The sequence below is a fragment of the Triticum dicoccoides genome, chromosome 7B, assembly GCF_002162155.2.
Source record: "Triticum dicoccoides isolate Atlit2015 ecotype Zavitan chromosome 7B, WEW_v2.0, whole genome shotgun sequence".
NCBI lineage: Eukaryota > Viridiplantae > Streptophyta > Magnoliopsida > Poales > Poaceae > Triticum > Triticum dicoccoides.
The window spans coordinates 552052773-552065786 of NC_041393.1; the positions used below are offsets into that span (position 1 = coordinate 552052773).

The 13014-nt window shown below is 48.0% G+C and overlaps 1 protein-coding gene across 1 annotated transcript; it reads left to right on the forward strand.

Annotated features, from left to right (window-relative positions):
* Window positions 1–6: 6 nt before the first annotated feature.
* Window positions 7–7919, forward strand: LOC119339014 (transcription factor bHLH48-like). The gene is made up of 6 exons (XM_037611203.1): window positions 7–311; window positions 393–530; window positions 780–845; window positions 2331–2399; window positions 2580–2654; window positions 3506–7919. The coding sequence occupies exons 1-6, from the start codon at window positions 54–56 to the stop codon at window positions 3770–3772; spliced, it is 873 nt and encodes a 290-aa protein (XP_037467100.1). The 5' UTR covers window positions 7–53; the 3' UTR covers window positions 3773–7919.
* The last annotated feature ends 5095 nt before the right edge of the window (window positions 7920–13014 follow it).

Sequence of the window (13014 nt, forward strand, 5' to 3'; positions counted from 1 at the left end):
GCCACCCCTCGCCGCCGCCGGAGCTCCCCGCGGCCGGGGGTGAGATCCAGGCCATGGCGCCCGCCTCGGCCGCGGGCTCATCCAGCACCGGAGGCTCGTTCACGGCGCTCCTGGGGCTCCCGACCTCACAGGCCATAGAGCTCCTGCTCCCCGGCGCGGCGCCGGCGCCCGCGCCCGCGCCCGCCTTCCCCTCCGACCCGCACCTCGTCGACCGCGCCGCCCGCTTCTCCGCCTTCGCGTCGCCGTCGCCGTCCCCGACCCCTCCTCCCCCCGCCTCCTCCGCCAAGCGCAAGGCTGACCCCGCCTCCAAGGTACGAACAAGCGTGACGCACCATACCCTGTTCTCGCCGGAGCGAGGCTTGATCGTTTTTGCCTTGGATTGCTTGCCACAGGGGAAGGTGGCGAAGAAGGGGAAGACGACGGCGGGCGGCGGCGAGGAGAAGGACTCGGGCGAGGACGAGAAGCCGGCGTACGTGCACGTGAGGGCCAGGAGGGGCCAGGCCACGGACAGCCACAGCCTCGCCGAGCGGGTGAGCGCCTCCCTCCGCCCCGCCCGCCGCTAAACCCCCAGCAAAACTAATCGTCACGCTTAGTAAACCAGCACGGCCCGGGATTAGACTTACATTTTGCAATGATTGGGTGATTAGGACCTTTTGCCGCCGCTTCTAGTGCCTTTTCAGGGGCTTGCTTTTGTTGCTGATTATACTATTACTATTTGATTAAACTATTCAATTTTGTTTTCCTCGTGCTAATTTTTCTCTTGTAAAAAAAATACGCAGGCGAGACGGGAGAAGATAAATGCGAGGATGGAGCTGCTCAAGGAGCTGGTCCCCGGATGCAGCAAGGTCTGCAGTTCCTTCTTACCCCTCTCCTTCATTTTGACATGTTTATCCATCCGTTTTGCATCTCATTCTCACAGTTGAACCAACAGTAACTCAGCACAGTCCCCCCACCTCCCCCTGAAAAGATAAAAATGCCAAGGAGCCCTAGTGGCGCCAAGGCCCTCACACTCTCTGAACTTTGGCTGCTACGCGCAGAGTAGTACCACACATCTTTCTCCTGCTTTCGGTGCTTCTTTTTACCGCTTTTGGCGGCCACCGCAGCTCCTCCATAGAGAGTTCAGACGTAGTAGCGTCTTGGGTGCGGTATGGTATGGGCCGCGTGTGCACACGGCTCACTCGTCGCACGATCATACGAGTAGCAGCACACGTCTCGCACGGAAGAGCTTAAAGCCCAATCGCTCTCGCGCCGCGGGGGACAAGTACATATGGGCTTGTTTGCACGACGGAAGTGGGAACTAGCGGCGGCCTTTGGTTACTTCCTCGTCTCGTGGACGATGATCCGGTGCGCCTAACACGAGCAGGGAGCGGATGGGGTTCGGCCGCGGCCGCGGCTGTCTGGGCAGAATGCGGCAGCGGATTCGAAAGGCGTCGGGGGAGGCTAGCCTGATGGGTGGAGGGTGCTTGCCTGCTCGGTCGCTGGGACGGACGGACGCCATAGATAGTCCTCCCCCCTACCCTCGGAGTGTTGCTATCGCTCTATGCGCACGCAATAATGTCAATGCTCCCATGGGTAGGCATGGCATTGGCATCGTTGGGTGTGGAGGCGAAGGCCGGGTAGGTTTGGCAATGGGGGATGGATGGTCTTCTACTCTTCGTGCTTCATTAATGTGTGGATTTATGGAAAAGTGGTTGGCGTGTAGTAGTAGTATCTGCTCGGTGGTTTCTGACTGTCAGGATGCCGGCAGCCTTCGCCATCGAGGTGTCAAATGCCACTCGCTGTGAGAAGATTGATGCTACCACTCGCTGACGATTCTCCTGTGTGTGTTGAGCGAACTGCGTGTGTGGCAGTATCAGCGGATCGCCTTGCTGCTTAAAACATTCTGAACGGTTAATCATGTCGAAAGTTGCAAAAGTGGCCTGCCTAATGTTGGCTGGAACATAGCACAAATGACTGACGAGATCGATCAGGGTACCACCGTACCAGGCACCAACTTCTACAGTTCAGTTCTGCAATCAGATTTGGCACTGCTTTAGTACTACCTTTCCTATACCCATAGATGACATGGCTTTCTCGATGCGGCAATTTTGGTTATACCATTTCTCTCTCAAAAAGCTGTCGACGTCGACAGCCCTACCCTCTAAATACAAATCTGAATTTGACTTTGAGTGGGCTGTCATATTCTTGTTCTTTCCTTCCATTACATACATCGTGTAATATGTTGTAAGCCTATCCTTCATTGCAATAATAACTGAGCCAAAATGAGTTACAGTACTTCTCCGTTTCACAAAAAGACAACAGAGGTTTACTTGATCTGTGGGCTGTATCAGGTATCAGGAACAGCGCTGGTACTGGAGGAGATCATCAATCATGTTCAATCCCTTCAAAGACAAGTCGAGGTAACAACTGTTGCCCATTGTAAGACCTGTTCAATCATCCTAAATACCGTTTCACCTCACACAAACTTAACACACAATTTCTTTAATATGAGGGTGAAAGATAATAAGATGTTTCCCAATTGGGTTTCCACCCCTCCTAATTGTTTTTTCTTCTTCTTTTGCTAATTGTGGTTGGTCCAGTACCTGTCAATGAGACTCGCAGCAGTAAACCCAAGGGTTGACTTTGGTGGGCTAGACAACCTTTTGACTACAGAGGTATGCTAGTTTTGTCAATCTTTTTCTGTCATGAACTTTCCAGAAGTTAGGCCTGCATGGATTCATAGAAACAACTATTTTACGACATTTTGTTTCCAGATAACCATTAAAGATCATTGTAAACTGCACTCTGTGCGAAGTCCTTGCTCAAAATTTCCTAATAAGAATAGCCCTCTTCCCTGCATTTAGCTGCTTCATTTATTTTGACTGTTTTCTATTGAGACAATCAGCTTATGGAGAGAATCCTATGCCACCCACTACAACGACATTGAAATATGTTACTGTCCTTGTCCGGTTAAAAGGAAATATTTTTACTGAACCCAGCAATTGTAAGCAACTTTACCACTACGAGACGTGTACATGCCAGTTATTGTCCTCCAACCAATGCACACAACAAATGGGGACTTCTAAATTTGGGAATATTAAAATTGCCAATCAGTAGTGCTACCATTTGCCGGTGCTTCCTGAGCTTTATGGTTTCACAAATATTTCCGTGTGTGTGAAAGTTATCTGCCATTCTGCCGTAGTTGCCTATCGATTTATTGTTACTCCATTTCTAGTTTTGCCTTCAGAGGAAAAAAGACGCTGCCAGTAACAGTACTAGTAAAATACATATTATTGAAACTTGAAACAACGATAAATTGAGTATGCTCTGGACTAAACAATTTTACACTCGACAATATCATTTGAGCAAATTATATCAGTATATAGATATAAGTGACTGATGTTGAGGATATATGAATTATTGTTGCATTTCCAAAATAACCTGCAAAAGCTAATAATTCAGCACCTGTTCCTCTTTATTCCTCAACCTGCTGTTAATCTTAAAATGCTAACTGCGGTGTCTACAGTGTGGAAGGATAACAGGTTTAAACTGCAAGAGTGGAATGGACTTGGAGCAAGTCAGCTGGCCTGACATGGGCGTTCACGGAGCAAGAAATCTCGCGCAGCTACAACAGCAGTTCTGGCATGGTGATTTGGCACATCCACATCAGCCAGCTTCACAGTGGGAAAAACGGGGGGATGTACAACCCCCTGGCTTTAGCAACACCAGTTCTTCTCTCTTCGGCTACGATCTCGCAAGCTCTGGTAAAATTATCGAGCACACACACCTTTAACCTATTGTCAGTTGCTTGTCATTTACTTCAACGTTTCTCAGCCTCGCATGGACCACGACCATTGTCTTTTTCTCTGTCCAGAGTGTTTGAATAGATAGGTGAATGCAAAACGTGTGGTGTAGGCGTGTAGCTCAAAATGTGTGAATAGTGCATTCTACTAGGGAAATAGCTGAAGCTTCACAAAAGATAATCACTGACCACTATGCCCTAGCCCTTTTACGGCCACAATAAATCTCGGATATCATAGCATTGCTCTGTGCAGAAATGCAAGTTAGGCAAAATAAAATAAATAAAAAACTCGTAGAAACATGTAGTCTTAGTAATTTAAGTTGCATCTCGCTGACATGCTAATGGACGCACCTATCGTATGGAATATGGATTACAGGCTGAAACACATAGCCAATGAACATTCATTCAGTAGCAAAAGGCAGGAGCCTGTAACTTAAATCGGAAGATTTCGGAATGCATTTCTCGATTTCTTGGTTGGTCATTCAATCATTATTGCCATCATCACCAGTATTTTGGGTGGTAGGGGCCATGACTGTGTTCGTCCGGTGGATCTGTTCTCTCTGGCACCGGCGGACCCAACTGGTTGGTGTGGATGGGCCCAAATCAATAAATGCAGTGTCTAGAAACCCATAGCGCCCCCCGTCTTTCCGTTTGGGCTTGGCTGCATAAGGCCTGTAGATGCAGATCTGGTCCCTTTAGCGCTTCTGACCACTCGGACAACTGTGATGGGCCCACCATTCTGTATGCTGTCCATTACATGTCTGGGGGATCCCCATTCCTGTAATGGGGGTTGCCAGCTGCAACCACCTTAACCCCAGTGCCACGGCCTCTAGCATTGGACTGCGGTTGCTTCTACTGTAAATGTCTATCTTTTTTAATTAAAGGCAGTAGTGAAGTGGAAGCATCGAAAGTAAGTGGCAGTCGATTTGGTACGTGCAAGGGATGGCTTGTGAGGCTAGGATTAAGGTACTTGTGGGCCTCGAAAAAAATAAAACCATTGATGTAGATCATGTCAGAACGTGAGCATCTGCTCAAAATCGTGCGAGTTATGATAAAATGTCTGCTGTACAACAGTTTTTTCCTTTTTGCAGCTGCACTGTTCAAATAATGTGAGTGCAGCTTATGTTAATCGATCATATTCTACAGCTGCAAATGTTTTAACATAATGTGCACCTGTTAGTTTTTTTAGATCTTTTTGAGTTGCAAAAGTAGCTATACCTGAAACCCATGCGCCCTCTTGCATCTACAGAAACAATTGACACGTAGCCGGCCTATATTGTTTCGATTTTGGCATCAGCTGGCATACACCTCTGCCATCTGGCCAATTTATTCCACTGCCCTGGCAGTTCAAATAGGCTGAATCCAAGTGACACAGAAACTTCCACAATAACTCGTACCACGTGACAACCTTTCTAGCTAAAGATGGAGCACATCACTGGATAGTGAATACTGACATTGATCTCGACATCTTTTTTTTTTGAAACAAGGCAAAAGATTTGCCATTTTCATTAATTAAGGAGAAGGTTTAGACAAAAGCCGCAGAGCGGCAAAAAAGAAAGATTACTCTCGCGACATAAGCTCACTCAGGTGGTTGGCTCCCGCCAACGCCCAAAGATGGGCCTCCTCTTTGATCTTGGCAACAATAATGGTTGTCGGTGAAGCCGTGTTGCGAAAGACTCTTGCGTTCCGCTCCTTCCACACTTCCCACATTACAAGCATCAGAACAGAGGCAGTGGCTTTCTTGATGTGCCCTCCAAAGTTTATCGTTTTAAGCCACCAATCTTGAACCGTGCCTTCATGGCGCCAAATCAGTGGCGAGTGGTCCTGCATGCCGAGCCAGGCGACCACCGCGTGCCAGATACGGGTAGTGAACCTACACTGGAAGAGTAGATGGGAGGCGGACTCTTGGACTTGTTTGCATAGGGGACAAAGCCCACAGTTTGGCCATCCTCTCCGTTGTAATCGATCCGCCGTCCACACATGGTTTTGGGTGATAAGCCAAGTGAAGACCTTGCATTTTGGGGGAGCCCAACTCTTCCATATTGTGGGAGCAGTTGGGCTGAGAACTAGGCCCTCGAATTGTGCCATGTACGCTGTAGCCGTCGAATATTCACCACTGGAAGTGAATTTCCAGGAAATGGTGTCCTTTCTATCCGGATTGAGAGCAACTTCAGTAACCAACTCCCATAAGACCGCAAACTCCTGGATATGTGCCACAGTGAGACCCTGTGTAATGTCAATTTGCCGGACCCAGGAATTGTTGTCAAGAGCCTTACCAACCAAACAGGCCTTCTTTTTGGATATTTCGAAGATTTTAGGAGCGATATCTTTAGGTCGGAGGCCATTGAGCCAAGATGATCTCGACATCTTGCAGTGGAACCAATTGCTTCGTTATAGTGCACGGGGCCAGTTTAGAGGTCAATTCTTTAGCTATCTACCATGTGGCTCATGTCCTGAAACCAAGCCAGTCAGCTCCGTGATTTAGCAACCACTGTATGTTGCACTGCTTTTGTTGAGATCGTTACTGCTCTTGTGCTGCCACTAAGAGAAAAGTGAAGGGAAGGCCTAACAGCCTTGGCGATCTGCCGTTTGGATCTGGGGCAATCGATATGAGGCTCTGGATCCAAGCAGAGTGCATTTTGGAGAGACAGGTGCTGTTGGGGGTACAGGCCCAATCATGCAAAGCGTTCAAGAATCATTAAAACCACCACGGACCCCCCCTCCTGACTAGATGATATATGTACTGCATTACGGCTGGCAGAATCTGTTTTCCGCCAGAAATTATTGCAGCTTCTTCGTGTACTGGTGCCTGCTCAAGGATGAGTGGCATACAGCGAGCTTTGTCCAGACTCCAGCCTTCATCTTTATCACGTGACCCGCCCTTGCTGCACTGGAGAGAGCGATCGTTTCGTCACCTCACGTTGAAAATTGCCCTAATTGCTTTGGATTGTTTGTAATTTGATTCTCTCGCTTTGCCTTCAATCTTGAATTGTTATACTAGAAGACAGCAAAAAAATAATACATACCAGTCTTCCTGGCTCCCCTCTATTCCATGCCTGCCAATGCATACTATATCTTGCTTATGTGACAATATTCTCAAACTTTCTACCATGCGTGGTTTGGAAAATTTCCGTCTATTAGTCGTAACGTGCAAAACTGAGATGGAAAAAAATCGGAGAAAGCCGTTAGTTGTGTGAACCAGTTCATAACTGGTTGCCAAGCTGGTTACTCCTGGTGTCCTAGTTACTGTTCCGGGAGAATATCCAGCGATACCACAACTTACATATGCTCCCATTTTAGTAAACTCAAATTGAAATGTCCCCAAAAAATCTGATTCTTTTGTGAATGTTCACAAGACATGTGTACATGGATATTGTCTTTGGAGGCCGAGCTCCATGGAGCTCGGTTTTGAAAATTTTGATTTTGTCGAATTTCATATTTTAAAAAAAAATCTGGAAAAAAAACACACATATACACGAAGGCATAACGCACATGTGTGTAAATTTTCAGGGCAAAATAAGTTGAAATGAGGGCTGTGCAAAAAAGACAAATCTGGGGCTTTTTAACACATGATACTATTCATCCTCCCAGGCCATGAATTTGTCTTTTTTGTACAGGTCACATTTCAACGTTTTTCATTCTGAAATTTTACACACATAGACATAACATACTTGTTTACTTGCACAATTTTTTTCAGATTTTTTTGAAACTGAAAAGTTTGAATTTTGATTTGTTTTCAAAAAAAAGGCCTCCATGGCTCCCGGGAGCCAAACATCTGCTCTCATGTGTACACCCCTATAAAATTCAAAATACACAAAGAGAAAAAATAATGACAAATTCAGCATGAATAGTGCCAATTTTTTGCTTATTGACACTATTCATGCTGGATTTTTATTTGTTGTTTGTCTTTGAGTATTTCGAAATTTGATTTAAATTTTAGGGGATCTAAACACATGCCTTGTGAACATTCACAGTTCTTTTTTTATTTTTTCTTGAAACATGTAAATTGGAGTTTTTCAAAATGGGAGCATGTTAGTAGTGGTATCACCTGATATTATCCTGTGGCTAATGTGCTAGTACCCGAGATCGAAAAATTGAACCCTAGCAACTAGCACTGACTTGATTATTTTCCATGTCTTTCTACAGGACCGCAGCAACCGCCAACAAGCAAGCTAAAAACAGAGCTGTGAGCTACATCAGTATATTGCAGGCCAGGAGAGCGAGCTACACATAAGCTGGGGGCGACGGCAACGACAGAATGCCATGGGGGGCAAGCAATCAAGACATGATCTTTGGGCGCCGACGATGGTCGGTGCGGTGCAGGGACTTGTTTCAACGACAGCATTTTGAGATGATGTACATATGGAGATGGTGATAGGAAATACTGTTCGTGATGTGGAGCTGAGCTGAAAGGCATGGATATGTGGATATCAGGTTTCCCTGATGCCATCCATCTATGTAGAGATGGGCGAGGGATACCGCAGTTTCTGGTTCGTGCTGAAATATTCTTGGTCGTATGCCTTCTGACTATAATGGCTGCATAATCTTAAGGTTGTATGAGCAGCATTGTTTGATGGACAAGGCCCTGTGGTTTTGCACCTCTGTTTGATTGCGTTCTCCAAATTTGGCAAGGACACGAGTTGCCTTTATATTTACTGCCCGTGCGTTGCAACGGGAGAAATAAACATCCCTAGCAACACATCTATATTCTCACTTTTTTTTCCGTTAAAGGACATTTCATTGAATTGATTTATCAAGGTGATACAACCGCATCTAAAGAATGCCCGGCCTCTGCATAACATGATGCACATAGCCAACAAGTCCAACAACGAAAAAATAAACATAGTTTTGCAGAAAAATAAATCAATCCAACCTAGGGTGGGGCAAATCCTATATGGAGATTACACGGCCATCCATGGAGGGAGAAAACCTCCCTCGCTGTACGCTCCAGTCGTGTAGATGCCATCATGTACATGCACGAATAACCTGCACAGGAGAAAAAACCACATTTATTATTAAAAACAACATCATTCCTGGCAAGCCACAATGACTAGCATAAGGCAGCCGCTCCCACAAGAATATGTGCAGAAAATTGTTTATCAATACCCCGCAACCAATTGCTGAACATGTTACATGCACTACGTGGGGTATAGATTTGAATCTACTTGAACTATGGCCCATACTGCACGAGCAAACTTACACTCAAAAAATAAGTGTTTAATAGACTTTGTCATGTTGGCAAAAGACACATGTCTTACTACCTTGCCAGTTACGCCGTGCCAGATTATCTCTAGTTAAGATGACCCCTTTGCTTAAAAACAAGAGGAATATCTTCACTCTTAGAGGTATTTTTAGCTTCCACATTTTTTTGTTATCAACGGGAACATCAATATGAGTCATCGCATCGTACAAGGACTTGACTAAGAAACCGTTGTTTTGATGCAGTTTCCATCGAAACTTGCCCGGCTCGCTAGTCAGTTGAATATCCTCCAGACGAGAGAGTAATTCATTCCATGCTGCCAGGCGAGGGCCAAAGAGGTCCCTACGAAAAGAAATATCTGGGTTTTCTTGTCCCAAAACTTGTTTGATCATGACAAATTTATGTCTCACAATCCTATACAAGCTAGGGTACTGCACCATAAGTGGGGTGGCGCCTAACCAGGTATCTTCCCAGAATCAAACCTGAGAACCATCCCTAACTGCGAAAGTACCAAACTGAAAAAAGAATTCCTTGGCCTTCATGACACCATACCAAAAATGTGAATCGTTGGGTTCCAATGAACTTGAGAAATGGCTTTGGACCCCACGTATTTGTTACAAATGATTTCCTGCCATACTCCATTCTCAGTGAGTAATTTGTAAACCCATTTACTCAGAAGAGCGATGTTTTTAATCTCAAGATCTTGAATTCCAAGGCCCCCTTGACTTTTAGGACGGCATAATACAGTCCACCCAGCCAGTCAATATTTCTTGGATTCATTATCACATTGCCAGAAAAATTTGGATCTAAAGTAATCCAGACGCTGAAGAACCCCTTTTGGTAAGTGGAAGAATGACAACATGTATAGAACCATATTGCTGAGGACAGAATTGATCACAATCAATTGCCCCACATATGACAAGAGTTTGGCTTTCCAGCTGGCTAGCCGTTTCTCAAGTCTCTCTTCCACATGTTTCCACTCAGTGATAGTTAAGCGTCGACAGTGAATCGGAATACCGATATACCTAATTGGGAACTGCCCAAGTTGGCAGCCAAAAATGTCAGCATACTCAGTTGCGGACTCTACAACATTGCCGAAGCAGAAAAGCACGCTCTTATGAAAATTAATTTTGAGACCAGAGAGCTCCTCAACTGCGCATAAAAGCAGCTTGAGGTTTCTTGCTTTATCTAGGTCATTATCCATAAAAGGAGTAGGGTTATCCGCGTATTGTAAAATAGATAGACCTTCTTCTACTAGATGGGGAATAACACCGCTAATTTGGCCGTCCACCTTAGCCCTCTGAACAAGGATAGCTAACATATCGGCTGCGATGTTGAACAAAATAGGAGATATGGGGTCGCCTTGGTGAAGACCCTTTTTAGTCTCAGAACTCCAGAATCAAAACTCTCAACCCATCGGCACCATTTTGATGAAAACCCCTTCATGCATAAAGTTTGCAATATAAAGGGTCATTTTACTTTATCATAGGCCTGTTCGAAGTCAATTTTAAAGATGACTCCGCTCAACTTTTTATGATGAAGCTCATTTATAGTTTCATGCAGCACAACCACTCCATCTAGTATGTTGCGTCCTTGCACAAACGTTGTTTGAGTGGGTTTGACCACATGGTCAGCCACCCCGTTCAACCGATTGCTGCAACCTTCGTAAAGATTTTAAAGGTGACGTTAGAAGGCAAATAGTTCGATATTGTTGAATATGACTAGCCTCCTTAGTCTCGGGCAGTAGAATAATTTCCCCAAAGTTTAAATTGGAAATGTCAAGGTTGTCAGATTCATGGGTCCGCAGACCCAACAAGGTTTGAACTCTGGGGCATGTCCGAAGATCTCAACCCCTCAAGCCTCGAGCCCGTCGCCCTATAGCCTAGCCTAGCCGATACGCACACAAGCGGGGAAGAAGATAGACACGATAGTTTACCCAGGTTCGGGCCACCTTGCAGTGTAAAACCCTACTCCTGCTTTGTGCTGGATTGGCCTCATGAGGAGGCTTGAAGATGAACTAGTACAGTGCGTGAGCTGCCTCCCGAGGGCTCTAGAGCGTGAGAATGAGTCTACGGTGGTGGCTAACCTATATCTATAGTGGCCTTGGTCCTCTTCCCTAGAAACTTAGGCGGGAAGGGATACCACAACGGCCAATTTGAAAGGGGACAAGAGGTACACCCTATCCTGACAAAAGGTGGTCTTCTCCTGCAAAGCTTCTGGTCGTGACGCAACGGTGGGCTCGGCGATTACATCCGTCCCGCCAAGCTCGTGGTCTTGGTCTCGTTGCACCGGAATGGAAACCTTTGGAGGGCTCCTTCGGAGCCCGCGTCTGTCCTTGGTCCCTTAACACCGAAAGGGAAACTGACTCCTTTGCGCCTGTTGGCGCCCGCCTGACCTTGGTCATCACGGCTCACGTCACCGCAGCCTCGTGATCGTGAGGCTGGGCACTTGCATAGGAATCTCCGCTCCTCGGGAGGCCGCCTGGGGAGGACGCCTCCTCTGGAGGTCTTGGTGTTGCTCGCCTCGTGATGTCAGGGGGCCCTCGCGAGGGTCTTGTCTTGGTAGTCTTGCAGATGGGCCCTATTAGGCCGTCGAGCGAGCCACGTTATGGGCTACAGGCAGGCAAGTCTCGATACCCTGGTTCCCAAAACGCCGACAGCAACCCCCGGGCCCAAGGCGCGCTTGGGCTGGCTTCGAGGCGAAGCCAATGGGCAAGGGCAAAGCACCGCGTGCCCTAACTGCCTACGGGCCAGGCTGACGCGTGGCGCCTGACAAAACACGGGCGCCTCCGGTTCCCCACGTTGCCTCGACAACTACTCCGACTTGGCAAAAGGTAGATGCACGTCCGCAAACCATCATTGCCCTATTGTGCGCTTGCCTTCTGCTTCTTCTCCTTTCACAAGCTTGCACTTTCCTTGACGGGCTCCGTGCTTCCTCTAGTCCGCCCCGATGCCATGACCCCCAGGAAGAAGAGGGGCAAGGCTCCGGCGGCGGCGGATCCCCCGGTGGGACCGGTCCACTGTGATTAATCAAGAGGGGCTGGACAAGGTCCGGCACACGATCGCCGCCGACTCTAACGAGTGGAAGGCGACGAAGGTCTGGCCGGCTTCCCGGCTTCTGGCCGATCTAGAAGCTCCTAATATTCGTCTCCATCTTCACTCCCTACTCTCCGCTGTTCTCCGAATTCTTCAACGCCGTGCTTATGCACTACCAGATCCACGCGCTGCACCTGGATCCTGGGTCCATCATCCTTCTCTTCGCCTTCACGTTCCTGTGCGAGGCATTTGTGGGGATCGCCCCATCCGTGGCCCTGCTCCGCCACTTCTTCTTCCTCCAGATGGTCGTCGGTGGGCAGTGCTCGGGGTGCATGTCACTCCGGGCGGTGGCTGCGACTGCGGGTGCCGGCATCGACCCCACGCTCCATCCAGACACGGCAGGATTCAGGAAGTAGTGGGTGTATGTTGACGCCCCCATGTACAGTCCCTTGCTCCTGATCCCGACGGCCCCCGCAGAGCCGAGCTCTAGCAGCGAGCACGCGGAGCTTGTCGACCCGCAGCTCACACGGGTCATGGCCAGGTTGGCCGTCTTGAGGGAGGCGGGCATGACAATGGCGATGGTGGTGAAGGAGTTTGTCCGGTGGTGCATCGCCCCGCTCCAACGCCATTCTCGCCCAATGTGGGCATTTACCAGCCCCGAAGATCCCACGAGGCTTCAGAGTCCTTCACTTCACTCCAACACGCTGCGTGGAGTGCTCCTCCTCTTGACCGGAGAGGAGCCCGCCAATCTCCCAATAGCAAGGTCCCCCTTGTATAATTATTCGAACAGGGAACCTTCACCGGCAAGATGCCACGCTTTGATGAATGGGGGCTGCTTTCCAAGGACCACGAGGGGCCTCATGACAACCCCTTGCTGGTGACCCTAGGGTACGAAGGTGTGCGCCTCCGTGACAGCTGCAGGGGGAGGTTCTTCAGCCGCGCGCTCCTGAAGCGCCAATCCCCACTTCTCCGAGTGGCGAAGGGGACGCCTCGCCTGG